The 17743-nt window shown below is 49.7% G+C and overlaps 4 protein-coding genes across 4 annotated transcripts; 3 read left to right on the top strand and 1 right to left on the bottom strand.

Annotated features, from left to right (window-relative positions):
- Positions 1 to 601: 601 nt before the first annotated feature.
- On the bottom strand, positions 602 to 1855 carry K444DRAFT_653862 (uncharacterized protein; the record flags this gene model as incomplete). The annotated part of the gene is made up of 3 exons (XM_024885905.1): positions 602 to 1115; positions 1156 to 1617; positions 1841 to 1855. 3 exons carry the CDS (start codon positions 1853 to 1855, stop codon positions 1074 to 1076), a joined length of 519 nt encoding a protein of 172 aa, XP_024734444.1. The 3' UTR covers positions 602 to 1073.
- Positions 1856 to 2053: 198 nt separating this feature from the next.
- Positions 2054 to 3241, top strand: K444DRAFT_29671 (uncharacterized protein). The gene has a single exon (XM_024871689.1). It carries the CDS (start codon positions 2436 to 2438, stop codon positions 2931 to 2933), a length of 498 nt encoding a protein of 165 aa, XP_024734443.1. The 5' UTR covers positions 2054 to 2435; the 3' UTR covers positions 2934 to 3241.
- A 5814-nt stretch (positions 3242 to 9055) lies between these two features.
- On the top strand, positions 9056 to 11720 carry K444DRAFT_29652 (uncharacterized protein). The gene is made up of 3 exons (XM_024871685.1): positions 9056 to 9331; positions 9424 to 10724; positions 10776 to 11720. Exons 1-3 carry the CDS (start codon positions 9173 to 9175, stop codon positions 11578 to 11580), a joined length of 2265 nt encoding a protein of 754 aa, XP_024734442.1. The 5' UTR covers positions 9056 to 9172; the 3' UTR covers positions 11581 to 11720.
- A 3294-nt stretch (positions 11721 to 15014) lies between these two features.
- Positions 15015 to 16504, top strand: K444DRAFT_592924 (putative isomerase YbhE; the record flags this gene model as incomplete). The annotated part of the gene is made up of 2 exons (XM_024878271.1): positions 15015 to 15403; positions 15457 to 16504. The coding sequence occupies 2 exons, from the start codon at positions 15015 to 15017 to the stop codon at positions 16298 to 16300; spliced, it is 1233 nt and encodes a 410-aa protein (XP_024734441.1). The 3' UTR covers positions 16301 to 16504.
- Between the last annotated feature and the right edge of the window lie 1239 nt (positions 16505 to 17743).

Here is a 17743-nt window from a genome sequence, read left to right as displayed (position 1 = left end):
GAAAAGCCGTACCACCTTCCTTCCATCGAAAGCAATATCAAATCGCCCACCTGCAGGATTGCGTCCCCTTAATTCCAGCATGGACATGCCTGCATGCCATCATCACTCGTCTCAACTACCTTCCTACCTCCCCTACGTCTAGAAATAAAGTAGAACACTTCCCATACAGACCATTCAATTAAGTGTTTCCTTTAACGCCTAGACTAGAAGTTATAAACACCCAGCACCTCCCATCAGTTCCTAAGATGCACATCGATGTTCTTCTCATCATAGAGAATGGAATCAAAACAATAAACCAATAAACCCAGACCTTTATGCTCTACTATCAAAACGAGAAGTCCATCCCCTAGGACATCATGACGGTCCCCACGCATCATCACCGTGGCATCTCCATAGTATCATCCGGAAATGTGGCATTTGTGTGTTTCTACCGATTTACCTTCCAGTAGCAAGGAATAGGAAGAGAGAGGCTAATCTTAATAGCAGCATGTCGTCCTTCACCAAGTCTTCCACATTGATGTGGTGATACCTGCACGTGAGCTCGTTGCAGTGGAAGGAATAACCCACAACGGCAGTGACAGAAATAATTCTAAACAACTTACCAGCACATATTACCCGTACCTTAATCAATCTCGTCGCCTTTCCGGCGCTATCTCATGCTAAAATTCACTGCACAGCTCACGTACCCTTTTGCCACGTTCCACTGCCCCCTTTTCGTACCACGTGGATCCCAACTTTTGATTCGGCAAGGCAAGTCAACAAAGCCATACTCACCCTTAAAATCAAAAGTTCAATCCACTAAGCAACCCACTAAACAACTACCTCCCCTCTATTGATCGCATTCAAATCTGATCAGAACATCCACCACCATTCTATTGAGAAGAGAAATTCGTCAAACCCGACCACCCGCCAACGAATCAAAGACAGTCATCAAAGTCCTCCTATCCCATCCCACCAGCCGCTGTCAAGCCACCAGAACTAAAACCCTTCCCGTCTCTCACTGAAAAGAAATTCATCAAGTCAATCAATAACCCCATCCAAGATCCAAAAATCCCGAGAAACCGAAAAGAAACTCATAACCCCCTCCTCGTCGCCCTCCATCCCTCACTCTCGGGCTCGGAGCTCAAAATAACAAATATGCCCTGCGCCACTCACCAACTCCACGCCAGTCTGCTCTCCGCTCTCGCTAAGCGTCTCGTACGTGCCCTGCGTCATCTGCCAGGGGATCATCCCGTCATCTGTGCCATGGGTAAAGACCGTCGGGGTCTTGTAGTTCCTCTTTACGATCTGCGCTCGAGGACTACACTGCTGCAATTGAGGTTGGTGCATGACATCCGTGACTGATTTTGAGGAAGAGGAGAGCGCAGACTTGGACGGGAAGCCGCCGATGATGACTGGTAACGTCTGCGCTTTCCAGTTGAAGTGGAGAATAAGCCGGAAGCGGGGATCTGTCTTCACGCGCGGATTATCGAACGGTTCCAAGGCGCCGACTTCGTCGTAGCTGGTGATGGGTGAGTCGTGTACGCCTTCAAGCAATTCATACCTCTCTCCCTTATCTTCAGCGTCATGAAGCTGGATGGGGGTCTTCCACCACTGATCCTCATAACCCGTGTCGGACTGTAAAACGCCAACACCGCCTCCGGGGGCTTCAGTCCCTGGCGGGCGCCGTCCGCCCCAGACTCGTCGCCAGCTGCCAGTGTGAGAAATGAATAGATTAGATTAGATTAATGGCTATTAATCTAATCTATTCATGAAGTTTTCTCATTAATCATATTCTATTCACGAATTAATTAAGCTAATCATGAATATTCATGAATAACTTGATTAATGTACACGTGACCGTAGCACGTGACATGTTGGCTTAATTAGGTAAGGTTCGGGCTCTTGTGCTACCTTGCTTCTAGAGAGAAAAGCTCGCTAAGGCAGTGCTAGAGCAAGAACCTTACTTAATTAGGCTAGACTATCACGTGCTGTAGTCACGTGTATATTAATCAAGGTATTCATGAATAATCATGATTAATTATTCTAATCTAATCAAATTACATAAGTATCACGTTAATCAAATTCTATTCACGCTATTCATGAATATTCATGAATTAATTAATTAATCTGATTAATTTTTTCGCACACTGCCAGCTGCCACCCCTCACTAGACCACCCAATCGCCACAACTTCCCGCCCATCAATCTTCAACCCCTCAACTTTCAACTTGAGATGCGGGAGTTCGTAGCACGCCAACTCGAGAGCATCGCAGATGCCGACCATGGGGCCGTCGAAGAGGGAGGCTTCGGGACAGAACCGATGGTCGATAGAGACGGACGAAGCCGTGGAAGAGCAGCAGGCACGCTTGTGCGGGGCGCACGTCCTATGCAAGAGAAGATCATGTGGAAGCCGCCGTGGACCATGAGGGCTTTCTCGAATCAGCAAATATTCATATGCGTGAGAGAAGAAGGGAGGAGGACTTACGGATAGGCATCTTCGTAGAGGATGGAATGAGAGGGGTAATACACGTCGGTGTGAATCGCCAGATCACCCATCTGCTTGTAGACCACGGTCTCCATGCTAAACTGCCCTTTCTTGCTTCCTTCATTCGAATGAATAATATCCTCGGGTCTCGCAGCCGGAAACCTAGAAATAAGGGGAACGGTCTGCGATTCAGGAGAATCCCCGTCACTCCAACTAACGCTCTCGAACCCGATACTGTCCATCACACCCTCCCAATGCCGCTCATCAACAAGCGCATGTTCTCGCTCACCCTCAAACAACCACCACCCCTCAAAACAAGCCCCACGCAATATCCAAACAGTAGATATGGTTCGTTGCTTCGACGAAGAATCAGTGTGCCATCTTCTCTCAGCATCTGCCTAACATTACCCAGCGTGTGCTTGAGCCACCTCGTTGCATGCACACAATTAGTATCTACAACGATATGATACCCACCGATCATTTCCCCAACAGGCTCTTTCTCAAGACCAAGAGTCTTGAACACCCTTGAACCCCTTCTTCGCATCCGCAACCCAGAACGCGCACTCAAAATCCGTAAAAGTGTAATGTACTCGAAGTCCACCCCTGTTCTTCCTCAGATGATCAAACCATATACTTTGTCGTACCGCTCGTTCCTGCTTCGGCTTCCAAGACCTCGGATTTTCCTTCCCCAGTTGACTGCGAGAGGCCTTGAGGCGGGAATAACTGAGCAGTAAAGTGGGTGTGCGAAGCAAAGGCTAGTTCTCATACACATTCGTCGAGGGTTGGCTTTATTGGCTTTATTGCCGAAGATAAGTTGCAAAATGTCCTTTTCACCGGTCAGGCAGGCAGCAAGCAAGCAAGCTGGCAGCCGATGTTTTGGACTAGCTTGTGGAGATTGGCGTGCTGTGGGTATGTCTGAAGGAGTTCGGGATAGATGGCTTCTGCGGGCGTGCTGTCAACAGGGAACCTTTGTGCGAACGTAGTAAGTGCCGCTGGCGGAGATGAGATGCCCATCTTCAAGGACATTGTACAGTTGCCGGACTACGGAGATCACGGCATAAAGTGACGGGACTACAGGGCATTTGAATTACAGGTCCATTTTCAGGCCACTTTCTGCTCGATTCAAACACTAAAGCCCCCCTACTTTTCCAGGCCACTGCCCTGAAATAACGCTATAAGCCTCAAGTAAGGGGTACCACTCCTTTTTAAGGCATATCCCCTGTGCTTACGGGGGAAGGTTCGCTAAGGTACCCTAAAATCACCGCCCTCACAGCGTCCGAGCGCCCTGCAAATGGCTTACACTCTACCTCAGGGCACGAAGCCTGGAGTTATAAGGGCTTATAGCGGGCTTATCCCTCAATTTGCACGCTGTAGTTCACTGAGCGCCCCAGGCGAGTCCAAATGCCCTGTAGCCCCTTCACTTTATGCCGTGATCTTCGTAGTCTTTCGTATCGTGATAGTGCTTGGATTTCTGGGACAGCAGAGCCGGGATGAAGGGTATTCATATCGCATCCGAGACCTGCGAAGCCTCCAACGACATATGCGAGGACAAGTCGTGCTTCATTGGGATATACTTCATCCCAGAAATTGGCGGCTTTAGTCTCAATCGCGTATTCATCGAATCCAAACTTAATCTCTTGGAACGACCGATATGCATCATTCAGCGGAGGCGTTGAATCATCTTGCGATTCGGGATGTAGCTCTTCGAAAATTTCAGAAAGCTTCTCAACGAGATCCTCAGCCGTGACACCATTTTGCTCCGAGACACTTTCTGAAGTCGTAGGCGTATTCACAGAAGGTTAGATGTTTCCACGCCGCCCGCATATTCGGGAAGAATAGGAGCGTAGTAAGATCAATCGTGACGCCAAACGCAGCTCTAACATCGTTGAGAAGCTCAGTTGCCATCAACGAGTCAATGCCCAGATCATTCAGCGTCGAGCCATCCTTGATATCTTCAACGAGGTATCGGTGATATTGTGTACCACATTGAACATAAGGGATAGGTAGGTAATTGGACCCGATGGTCTGGAAAGGTACTTGTGAAGAGGAGCGTCTGAACCAAACCATAACAGTACAGTGACTTCACCGTTGATCTCACCGTTGGAAAACGGCGTTTGAAAGTCTTGGACTCGGACTACGAGGCCGCTCGGCGTCCGCTTCCCCTTGCCCTCCTCCTTCCATACTATGGGGGAAGGACGTGACAACGGCCCACGGCCCACGGCCCACTGGCCAGCGTGGCACCGCACGCCCGCCGCATTAGTGGACACTTGTTCCACCACTCGAAAGCTCGCCTTCTCAACACTTACCAAGCCAACAGATACCGATTGCGCACTTTGCCCTCTTTTCTGGAAATGAATTGATCAATCAGCATTCGGATCGGCCCGAGTGCGTTTTTGGGATGGCAAGGGAGAAGAAGCACACCACCCATGGATACTTGTGGCTCCTCTAACCATGCCAAATAGAAACATTCGACTTTGCGAGTGGTTTGTCGATGACGACGTGCAGCCCCCAAGATACATGGCATGCTGCCGAGTGTCAGTGATGGCAGAAAGTTGGCGAAAGATGCATTGGGAGTGCGGGCATCCAGTATCGCTAGGAGATGTTGACATGTATAAAGAAAACCCGGCGTTTTGCAGCGCGTAGGATGGGCATGCTTCCATCCGGGATCCAAACCTTTGGTCCAATCTACTGCTGTTAAGGTAAACGGTCAAGTCCTGCCAGTATCGTGCGTGAACAACAATGAACTCTGGCAATCAAGCGATGGTCGGGATTTCGGATGCTGGATCTTTCAATCCCCTCACCGCCAACTCCGAAAGAACGACCCAGGGAAGGATAAGCCGGGCCTAAATTGGGGTTTTGCACATGGGGAAACGACCGAGACTGCCCATGTGCTTGAATCCTCCCTCGTCTGAGATGAATTTCCGCAGGTTGCTGCAGGACGTGATGATTCCTGTGTTCGCTCTGCACCAGCTGTGTTCATTGCAGCAAAGGCACAAGGCCGGTTCAAGCCTCGAGTAGCACGACCGCTTCGCCCCGCGTTTTTCCAGACGAAATAGAGAGCTCAACAGAGCTCGAGGATGGCGCCTCAGCATGGACGGCCAAGATTCCTGGAGGGCGCGTACAGCTTCATCCTTGCCGACCCTGAAGAAGGGTCAATTGCCACCCAGTGCTTGTGTTGGAGCGTGCCCCGGGTCCGCATAGGCACGGACGAGTCCAGTTTGATGTTGGGGTGGAAAAGGAACAGATCGAACGCTTCGCCAACTATTGTGATGAATCACCTGGGGAGACCCTTCTTTGCAAGCATGTATCACTTCCTTCCGCGAGGTATGAATCAGACGGGCCTCAACCTCGTATCTTGAATTCCTCCCCCACCGGTGTCTCCTACCCAAGAAGTGCATTTGTCGAGCTCAAACCTGGATGGTGTGCTTGGCATTCCCACTGGTCGTTGAGCGAGGCAATGCTGCCTTTGATGAGGATGATGATGGATTTAGATATGTCATGACAGCGTGAGTGAGTTGTGATCAATGGCGATAGGGCAGGCATGCTCAGAGGGACGTGGAATCTCGCCCATCGTTGAATTAGCAGAGGTTCCGGAGTTAATGTCAGCACAATTATTCTTTCTCACGTGCAGCCGATGTTCTGCAAGGCCTGTATACTTCGCTCACCTCGTTGTATACGACAACCTTAACTAGAGACTGTGGCCGTAGTGTGCCGTTCTCTGTGTTGTCGCTCGCAGCTTCAAGCACATTCTGGCTCCATTCCGCACTCTCGCAACCGTATGCCTCTCTACTGGGGTCAGCTTTGGGCAGCGCTCGAAGAATCCTGGCGTTGCAGAGCTCTCTGGTCGTTCAGGGTCTGGATGATATCCCATCACGATGTCCGCTTGTCGTCAACATGCAGCCGAATGTTCGTTTCTTTCTGTCACATTGACAGGGGCTCGTGTCACCTTGTGTAACCACGGAAGTTCCAGTACCCAGATGCTCGGGACGACGATGACAAGGGTCGGCCGTAGATCATTACAGCGATCGATGCATCAAGTCTGAGCGCACAGGCGGAGTCCCAGGTGCAGAGATTATTGACATCGTGTTGTCATTTTCCGAAGGAGGAATTTTGAGATTGTTGACTGCAGGTTTTGAGTGGTCGTCGCGTGGTTTGGCTTGGTTTTTTTTGGGGGGGGGGGGTCTGTGCAGGAAAACCACGCGGCAGTTACGATGCTTCCTTTCTCTGGAATGTGCTGACTTTCAACCATATTTCTCAACGGCAATGGAGCTTTTCATCTGTGTTACAAGACCTCGTCGTCGCCCGGATCCTTGAGTGTTCAGATAGGAGGGCAAGTATCGACACTCCCTGTCTTACCCCTCGTTCCTGGCAGATGTCAGCGTCCGCTTGATCGTTTGAGGCGCCGGGGTTGGACAAGCTACAACTCGACATTGCGATTCTATTACTTAGCCAGCACCTTATATTCCTTGTTTTTATATTGAAGGCATTGAAGGAGGAAAGTTATAATAGAGAAGTGCCAGCACAACCCTCATCCAAGTCCCATCTATCTCCTCTTCACCACAAGTCAAAAAGAACCTGCAAGGGGGCATTGTGCTTTGAGGCCCAAGCGAGCAGGGCTGGTAGGATGGATCTTGAAACAATCCGAGAGCCAGAATCGAGGTGTCAAATGCCCCGAAGAGCCAGCATCATTGCGGGCACTCCCGGAACCGTCAAGACGCCCGCGGATTAAATTGGAGATGTTACGCTGTTACTCCCTTGAGTGAAAGTCAAGACCTTTAGCAGGGGTCAGGAACGAGCTTCCTGACATGTTGGCAAATCGAAACTCAGAAGATCAATTTGTCGATTTATTCTAGGCACTGTTCCTGAAGATCTCTGCAGAAGTAATTTTGACAGACTTTTCCCCTTCCACTTGATCACCATAAACACAGCTCAGGGTAGGAAACAACCAGATGGGTGTGGCCCTCAACAGGGCACGAACACCTGAAGGCAACCAGTTGAAAGTAATTGCCACCAATTACAGGGCGTATGATACTTCCAGCTCGTTTCCTCTCACGGCCACGCTTCACCGGCTCCTTCGGCGGGAACACTGCCGGCGCCCACTGGGATCGAATGCAAGGAGATGGAGCAACCAGCCAATGATTTGCGGCGCTGCATCTTCGAGGCCGCAAAAAGCGCCGATAAGTACGGACTGTACTTAGAATGGATCCCCTTGTGTACTAGCGAGGAGCACGAGAAAGCGCCATACTCGTCTGTGCAAACGGCTGGGCTTTCTGCCGCGATGGAACTCCCATCTTGTCTTCAACAAACCACTATTTTCTTTCCGCTGCTGGCGCTCTGAATTAGATAGGTCTTAGCAACCGGGAGACGGCCACTAGTGGACACTTACTTTCTTCTATTCTATTCCCGTTAGACTGCAGCAATCAATCCACAGGCTGATGGAGATTAGCGATGCGAAAAATTGAAGAATTTATTAAATCATAACGGTCTACCATTGAGTATAATAATCATCTAGTCCAAAATATAATGCATAATGTTATACACTTGTATACCAGAATTATACTAGGCTAATGCAAATGTGAGTGTTATTCTAGAAGAAAAGCTTGAGTTATGTGGGTTGGTGGGTTAAAAATCCTAACTTGTGAGGATCGCTCAACCGCTCTGGATTCGGACTTACCTATTCGGGAAGTCCATACGCCACAGGCCCACATAATAATACCAAGTACTGTACTATGTATGCATAATGGTCCAGCCAAATCCTTAATTATGCCGCCCCTGATGGAGATTCGCCGGCCGGCTTCTACCGTTGACCGTACAGTACCAGCGAAACAAGCTCTGGGTGATCGCTTCTCCGGCTGCCACAGTGCTCCGAGTCTCCGACTGCACCTGCGACTAGCCCCTCGCCCCTCGCCCCTCGTCCATTGCCCCGCCATGTTATCATGCTCTGCCATTTGGGCAGCTGAAAATGCTTCCGTGCAGTAATAGACGAGCAGCCCCGCTCCGCTCCGCTCTCCTTCCCCCTTCTTCGTAAGCAGCCCGTCGATTGGCCGCTTGAGACGTGCAGCCTCACGGGGCTATCTTCACTTCACTTCACTTCACGCTTCACCAGACCTACACAGAGGCCCCCAAGGGTTTCACGGCAACAGCGGTGCGAGCGCGACTTCTAAACCCGCCCGTCAGAGGCGTATCCGAGTGCAGGCCAGGATCGGAATCTCCGCTGCAGATATACCCCTGATCCCCCTTGCAGGCACTGGAGAGAAAATCGCCGTGATACTGTGGAACTTATGGAAGCGGGGTGGGCAGCGCAGCCAACCCTGTCTAGCGCCGCCATCCTCCACAAACCCCTCAGCTCGTCAATTCTTTCTCCAGGCTCGCTCTCATCGCTCAGATCACAACACAACACTACACCACACAACACCACACCACACCACAGAACAGAAGAGAACACAAAGCACGACGAGAGAGGCCCTCTAGATGGCATTCTTCCTGTGGAATCGACCGCCGATCCTCCCCTTCTAGCTTCCTGAGAGGGAGCCCCATCGACCCCCCGCGGTTCGCGCATGCAGCTTCCCTCCGCACGGCGCACTCTCTCGCCTCCACTCCGCTGGGAATGCACGCGCGAATCAACATCGCCCATTGAAACGGCCTGAACTAGGAGAGAGCCTGGATTTCCACTCAGGTATGAAAGTTTTGAGTCACCACACTTGCCATGTCGCACCCCAATGCCAACAGCCTGCGCCGCCTCGTTCCCAAGATCGATGCAGCCCGCACTCCGTCCGCGTCCCCGACAGATGAAGGGTCGACGGCATCGAATAAACGACGATGCATCTCGTCCGCATGCATGCCCTGTCGCAAGCGCAAATCCAAGGTGAGCATCAACTGCCTTCATGACCGTGTTGACATCACTATTTGCCATGATCTTTATTGGCATTGGACTCTGACTGAGATGTGCGACTGCAGTGTGACGGAGAGAAGCCCGCTTGTGAAAGTTGTAGCATTGTTTACAAGACGCACTGTGCCTATGATATCGACAGTGATCACCGCCGAAAAGGCGCCTTGAAGAGAGATATCAGACAGCTTGAGGAAGAGAATGAAAAGCGGGACATCATTCTCGATGCCCTCCGTAAAGGAACCGAGGCCGATGTCGACGACATTATCCAACTGATCCGCTCGGACGAGCCCTACGACTCCATCATCGAGACGATCAAGAGAATGCCCATCAAACCGGTGCCCAAACCAGAAGCATCTCCAACGCTGGAAGGAGAGCTCGCTGCGTTTACTGGTAAACCCTCTTTGAAAAGAGCTTGCGACAACCGGCACTATGGCCACACATCAAATCTTGCCTTGGCCGGATCCGATGATGAGTTGCCTTTGGTGGAAGTGGATCACATCGGGACCTGGACCAAGGTTACAAGTGATGTCGACCTGATCAAGCACCTTCTATCCCTCTACTTCACCTGGTCTCATCCGATATATCTGCTCTTCTCCGAGGAAGTCTTCTCTTACGCCCTCGACAACAAGAAGCTCAAGTGGTGTAGTCCGATGCTCGTCAATGCTTGCCTGGCCCTTGGGTGCAACTACTCTGATCGGCCTGAAGCTCGAGCAGACATCAACGACCCTGCCACGGTTGGGGACCACTTCTTCGCCGAGGCAAAGAGGCTGCTGAACGAAGACGATCGATCTTGCTTGACGACTGTCCAGGCTTTAGGTGTCATGTCTTGTCGACAAGCAATGATGGGACAAGACGGCAGTGGTTGGAGGTATGCCGGCCAGATGATGACCATGGCGATTGAGCTGGGGTTGCACTTGACGTATAATGTGCAGCCCAGTGGGAAGGTGACGGACTGCGAGATGGAAGCTAGGAGAATTACATTTTGGGGAAGTTATATGCTTGAGACGATATATGCCATGTGTGTGGGACGAATATCTGGCTTGCCGCGAATGGCCATTCAGTTGGAGAAGTCGGTACCGAGAGAAAATCTGGAAAAGAAGATCTGGAAACCCCATGGCGACCCCCGCTTTCTCCACGAGCCGACCGGACTGGAGCAGCCAGCTTTTACCTATACCGTCCAGGTGCAATCAAGCCGTCTTACTGAGATTGTCAACGACACCCTTCAAATGTTCTATGCACCGCGAGATCGGATCACAAGTCGCAAGCTCGAAGTACATCACGAACGATTCATTCAGTGGCATGACGAACTCCCTTCAAGTATGACCATCAAACGTGATGGTCCAACACTCCCTCAAGTAATTGCACTTCAGCAAGTACCCGAAAACCACGCCTGCTATTGTCACTTCTAACAAAATCACAGCATATACTACCACAACTCTCTGATCCATCTCTTCCGGCCATTCCTCCGCGTTTCGTTCGTTCAAAATACAAAAAGCCCCCACCAAATCTGCACCGATGCGGCCGTCACCATAGCGCAATTGATGAGCCTGTACTCGAGAACGTACAGCATGCGCCGCGCCTACTTCATATTAGTCCACTGCGGGATAAGCGCGGCCATCATACACATCGTCAACATCTCCCGCACTGACCCAACATCCCCCCAACTCAGCGTCCAAGCCGCCGCCTACCTCACCGACATAATCCACATGATGCACGAAATGTACCCCACCTACCCCCTCATGGCCCGCTACTTCAAAGTCATTCGGAGCCTCATCACCAAATGGGTCCAAAACGTCCCCAGCAATGTCCGCGACGCACTCCAAACCATCGACCTCCCCTCACCGCACTCCTCAGACTGCGAGACAGCCCTCAGCCCTCCAGATCCCACCGCCTCAGCCTCCTACTCCACCGATTTCGATGAGCCATCCACGGTCACCGTCGAGATCAACGGGAAGCGAAGGAAGCAGTCAGCACCAGACCTAACGCAGATGACACCAAACCTAAATAACGGGAAGGGCGTACTAACTGCGGCGGCGAAGGAGTTCCTCTGGACGCCGTTCCCGGAGAGTATGGACGGGATGCCGGTCATGCCGCCGGAGCGGAGGAGTGGTAATGATAATATGGATATCAGTCGGATGTTGGATTCCGGCGTGGATGGGGATTGGGCGCAGTTGAATCGGGACGGGTTTACGATGGATGCGGGGAATGAGTTTTGGGGTGTATAAAAGGGGCCTGTGAGATAACGAGGCACGGCTGGGGAACGGCATGGGTGGCTAGATTCTGCTTTAGCGATTTCCTTGCTCTTGGGAGGTGGGCTGGTGGCGTTTTGTGGTTTTGGACATGAAAAGTCGGGGGTTTGGATAGCTGTGAAGGATGGAGTATATATATATATCGGCGGACGGAAAGAAGCGATAGGTATCGTGTTCAAAGGCGACGGGGCCACTCGATATACCTGCAATCGGTAAGAGAAAAATAAACTCAATCACCTTAGGCGTAGTGTTTAGAATGCTAGTACTACCTCCAAGTGAACCATATCAATCGACTCAATGTACAGGAATGTGGTGGAATGAGAAGAGATCAAAATGCATGCATTTTAAAGAGAAATTTCCTATCCGTTTGGAATACTAGTCACTTAAGACCAGTTCCAGCCACAAACAATTACTTAAGTTCATCCATAACCAAACCCTGGTATCCAGTGCCCCATAGAACCAATCCAATCAACAAATGCCAGCAAGCATCTGTCCAATCAATAAAGACCAGAAGAATGGTTGGTCCGTAGTAAAGGATACTGCGGATAGTGAGAAGTAAAGGTCCGATGGTATTGTCCTCTAATCGAAAAGAATGTCCATATGGGAACCGTAAGTGTGTAAATGAAAGATTGCTACGGAAATTACGAGGATCCGACGATATTGCATTGGAGAGTAAAGAATCTCCATTTGGGAATCGTAAGTGTAGAATCCGGAAACCGTAGACGTGAGTGAGAGATATTGTAGAGCAAACGTGAAATAGTTTGGAGTATAGCTTAGGTTATTTTGCCATAATCGGTAGCCGGGTGATCGAAGAACTTCTCACCATCGATCTTGGCTTCAATGGACTCGACTATGGCAGCGTAATTTGGTGGCCGAGGCAAATTGAGTAGAATACAGGCTGCGCGTGCTTTGGGTACCCGGTTGTTTGCGCCAGGATCCGACCACTTCCATGGGCCCTCAACCTCGGTGGCCTTGCTCTTTCTCGGCTTCTTCTGTGGATTCTTGGTCGGCTACATTGCGATTGAAACTTTCTTCGAATTCGATAGTGAATATTCGGCCTCATGTTTTGTTAAATTGACGATGGAAAACATCAAAGCATTGTTTCGTCAGGCGCATGCAGGGAATTCAACTTGTCCAGGTACCGGTAAGAGAAGTATATATGACTGGAGCAACCATCAACAGACGCTCGCCAGGGCGGAGATGCGATCGCTTCAGCGAAAAAGGCGGGACGAACTAAAATCTCAAGTTGAAAACTGGCACAGGCAACGAGCGCATTCGACAAGAAATCCCGGAACCAAGAGGATAAGCAATTTATCGGTACTGTATCAGAGGAAGAACCGGTATTCGACGAGGATGCGATACCGGGCCTATAACAAAAACCACCCGGGTCCAAACAGCCTCTTGACCAAGAAGCGTATCGTTTCGCGCCGAATTTGCAAATAAGATAGATATCCGCCGAGGGACTGGGCAAAAATGATCTGGTCAGATATCTCGATCGAGAAATGTCTGCAAAACGCTCCTCTTATTCGAAACAAGAGAATGCAAGCCCTGGTCAGTGAATTCCCTTGAGAAACAGGCAAAAGAGAATGCAGCAAAGGTAGCAGAACGTGGGATGAGTATGTAGAGATCAAATTGGGTTCTTGTTGAGATATCGATTTGTCATCTGAAGCCTTGAGATGAAGTCTTGAGATGAACCTTGAGATGAAGTCTTGAGATAAGGCCTTGAGATAAAGGATAAAGCCTTGAGGTGAAACCTTGAGATGAAGCCTTGAGATGAAACCATCTGTGCTGACTCCGTTGGTCGTAGCAGAGCTGATCATCTTATCCAGACCCGTTTCAACGGCGTCATTCGTCTCTGCGACGAAAACGATCTTCTCCTGGTAGTGCACGACTCCGCCCTCGAATCTGGTCAGACAGGACTCCGGCTTGAGACCAAATATCAACGGCACGAGAAGATCCGAACTTTTCGATAGCCGAATATTTCCATTGGTTTCGTAACCTTCTCACGAGTTGCTGGAATATCTAGTCTCTGGTGTTTCTTCAGCGACGATTAAATCCTGAGACCATTTGGAGCTGGAAGGATTTGAACTGACGGTCTGTGAGCGACCATATCGAGGTTCGATCCTTTGCACAAGCCAGGGTTGTGGGTTGAGAAAGAATGTAACGGGTCCTTTCGATTTCCCATCCTGTCTTTTTTCGAAGGCGGGGAGATAATAGCAATAGTCGAAGAATTTGTCAGGATCTCGTGGCGGATCATGAACTACAAATATCCACCCGAAACATTCACTACGGTGGAGAGAACCCCCATTAATAAAAGTAGCGCAGACGGTTATTATATACAGAAGGTAGGTATCTGGCGACTTTCCCAAGGTCGGCTAATAATAGAATGTATATAAAGGGTATTATTATGGACTACTTCTTGTTTGATTACAAGAAGGAGTAGTTCCAGAGGATGACAAAAGAAGACCGTGTGTTTCAATGCGGATTATGGGCATGTCCATCTTTCGTCGACGCCACAGCCACTTTTTCATCCAATCTTGAGTCTCGAGTGGAATAGATGAAAGGCATAGATGTTTTGTCGCACAGTGGCTTATCGTCTTAAGTCTCGGATGAAATTGCTGTCTAGTTCCCACCGCAATATTTTCGTCACAAATCTGCCCAGTGACTTATCGTCTGAAGCCGGATGAAATTGCTGTCTAGTTTCCACCTTAATGCTTTCCTCACATATCTGCCCAGTGAATTATTCTTCCTAGTAGATTTGTTAACTCGATCATTTCTCTAATATTACATTAATCCCTGAACAAGATCATCCTCTTCTCTCTGAGCCTTGAGTGTCCACCATCCAGCAATTTGAGGCGCTGATCTTGATCTGGGACGAGTCGTTTGTAATATCTCGGTAGTGCTTATCACTGCATTGTATCACAGCACAAAGAACGGAAGACCGGGAAGTCCGTAAGCCCGGCTACTGGTCCTTGGTCATCGGGTAACTTTACCCCAGACTTTTGCCGGAGGCGTCTCAATTTATCCGAAGATTACTTTTCAGGAACAACCGCACCCAGCAATTCTGTTCAATAGAAACAGACGCACGTACTCTCGTCCAAGTCATTTATGGCACATAGAGTCTCAAGTTATCCAGAGATGATTCTCAGTAACAGGTCGTACCCAGCAATATTTTATTTTTCTTGACCAAATTTTCGGGTCGGTCGTATAGCATCTCCGGGGCACAGTGGCATTGGGGCTAATATAATATTGAAAGCGGGGAAGAAACATGTCAGATTCAGTCCTAAGGTCCAGATGGTCGGCCGAGCTTATATAGCCCCTCGACCAACTTGAGAATTTTTAGTTTGAGAGCAAAACGTTCCCAGCAAAATCGTACTGATACAAGTGCTTGGTAAAGTAAACAGATCTTCATGTCTCTAATTGCTCATGCTCTGTTAGCTGGGGTCGCCTTCCTGCCCACAACCTACGCCGCTACTGCTACCCTTTTGGCATCTCACTTCAGTGGTGCGATCTTTACTCTGTCTTTGACCACTGGAAGCAGCCACACTGGCTCACTCGCTATCACTTCCGCCGCTGGAGGCTGTGGCTCCACGCCAACTTGGTTACAGTACTACTCTGATACGAAGAAGTTGTACTGCGTGGATGAATCATGGCAAGGTTATGGAACCATAGCAGAGTACAGCGTGGCAGCTGACGGGACACTCACCGTTACTGGCCAGGCAAAGACTACCGGAAACGATGTGCATGGAACTCTGTACGGAGGACCGAATGGGAAGAGCTTTATAGCTACCGTGCAATAGTAAATTCCCCAATTATCCCTCCTATATGCGAGTCTTTCTGACATATTGAAAGTACTCCCTCAACCCTCACAACCTACGCACTTCCATTGAAAGCCGGTCCCGACCGCCCCTTCACCGTACCCCTCCAGGAAGAGACGTTTTACATGGCCGCCCCCGGCCCTGACGTCCGTCAAAAAGACGGACCCCACCCTCACCAAGCCCTCCTCGACCCCACAGGCAAATTCCTCCTGGTCCCTGATCTCGGCGCCGACGCGATCCACATCTTCACCATCAACCCCGCCAGCGGGCACCTGAACGCCTGCCCTGACGCCATCACCGGGCCAGGCGACGGTCCCCGACACGGCGAATGGTGGAGTCCAAAAGGCAACACAATGTCCGCAGACGGCCTGAAACTCTTCACGCTCAACGAGATCGGGAACTCGATATCATCATGGAGTGTCTCTTACTCCGGAGGCTGCCTCGCTCTCAACAAGACACAAACCATCTCCACCTTCGCAGGCGGCAAGGTTCCCCCAGCGACAATATTCAACGGCGCCTCGTTCCCGCCGAAGGCTGCGGAGTTGAGGATTGTGGGCAATTTCCTGTATGCGGCGAATAGGAATGATAAGTCGTTTGGGAATAGCACGGATTCGCTGGCTACGTATACCATTGACGCTTCTGGAACTGCGACTTTTGTCGAGAGCACGAGTGCGCATGCGTTCTATCCTAGGAGCTTCAGCATCAATAAAGCTGGGACGATGGTTGCTGTTGGCGGGCAGACGAGCTCGAGCGTGGCGATTATTGCGAGGGATACGATGACGGGCAAGTTGGGCAACTTGATTGCGTGGATGCAGGTTGGGGCTGCGGGGACTTATACCGATGAGAATGGATTGAGCTCTGTTATTTGGGTTGAGTAAGTGGGTGGCGATTTCGGGAATGTGAGGGGCAGATTGGGGAAATAGCGTGAAGCAATTGACGACTTGAGAGAGATGGTATTTTAGGAAGTTGTGTGGCTAACAGTGAAGAACAAAATGAAAAGTTTTGTTCTCTGACTTCTCCCTGCGGACGTTATTCTGCAGATGTTAATTTATAGCTTTGAGACTATTGAAACTCAAATTGACTATCCGCACTGAAAGAAGGATGCACTTGTTGAGCATTAGAGTCAAGTAGAGCTCATCACTCGTCATTCACATGCTCCACGTAAAATTCTGCTTGTTCTTACACATGCGTATTACTTTGAGGCTCCCTTCTACAGGTTTTCTTTAAACGTAAATACCCCTATCTGCCTAAAACAGGTACCCCTGCCTTAGCCAGGAGATTTCCATGGTGAGTACTGTACACAGGCCACGTGACAGTGCCATACGAAGTCTTTTCTGATCTTTTGTTCCAATGGAATTGGATTCCATTTACCTAATAGAAATATTCTATCATTGCTCATCCAAGTTTTAGTGAGCGTCTCGATGCCTGCCAAATTCGAAACACGTTGCTATCGTAGCAATTAGAATTGGGACGCCAATTCCAATCCTCATACCTAAAGCAATCTTATCAGACAAGGTAAACCCTGAACCCCTACCCTCATCACTTGGGGCACTTGCCGGTGCTGAGCTTGGAGTTTGGTTCTTTGTGAACTCACTAGAAGTTGTAGACTTTGTGATAGATGCAAAAGATGTGCCGCGAGGTCTAGATAATCTCGAACAGTACAGAGCAATTCCACTGTCCTGAGAGCCCGGGTTCCTTTTTCGGTATCACACTATTCTTAAATATATATAAGATTGACACTGAGAGGTGGTATGAACGTGGGGAACATGAGAAATATAGTGAGGCCCCACATAGCGTCTCGTTTCGCTCTTTATCTGTTTCATTCATATAAATGTCCATAAACCTTAAAAAAGCCTTGAGAATACAATTTTCGAAGAGAAAGTGTAAAAACACGCGCAAGATATGAAGCTCAATTTTGTTCGTGTAACGCTTCGGCTGAACTACTGTGGGGAGTTGCTGGGCTGCCAACATCGGCTCAATCCAAATTTCTTGTAACATCCACACGCCACATCTGCTCCGGTATTTCGGACAGAGAGTCGTTTTAAGCTCTATGTGGGGGAACAAGACCTTCGTAACGAAACTGACAGAAAATTTGACGCTCTCGTAAACAAAAGGTGTGGAGATGAGGAAAGGGAGGAAAGGTCGTTTTGTAGCCGAGTTACAGGGGCAGCGCGCTAATGTCTGCCAGAGGCTCGCCTACTCTGTGTTCCTCTCGCTATATTTCAGGGGCTTCATCCCTAACAATCCAGCGGGGCTTGAGCCAAACATATCCAATTTCCGTTCCCGACTTCACTCCCATCACCGCTCAGTCCCGTGAGTTC

Source organism: Hyaloscypha bicolor, assembly GCF_002865645.1.
Source record: "Hyaloscypha bicolor E unplaced genomic scaffold K444scaffold_116, whole genome shotgun sequence".
Taxonomy (NCBI): domain Eukaryota; kingdom Fungi; phylum Ascomycota; class Leotiomycetes; order Helotiales; family Hyaloscyphaceae; genus Hyaloscypha; species Hyaloscypha bicolor.
The sequence above is the reverse complement of the archived record's forward strand: the minus strand, read 5'-3'. Positions and strand labels throughout refer to the sequence as shown.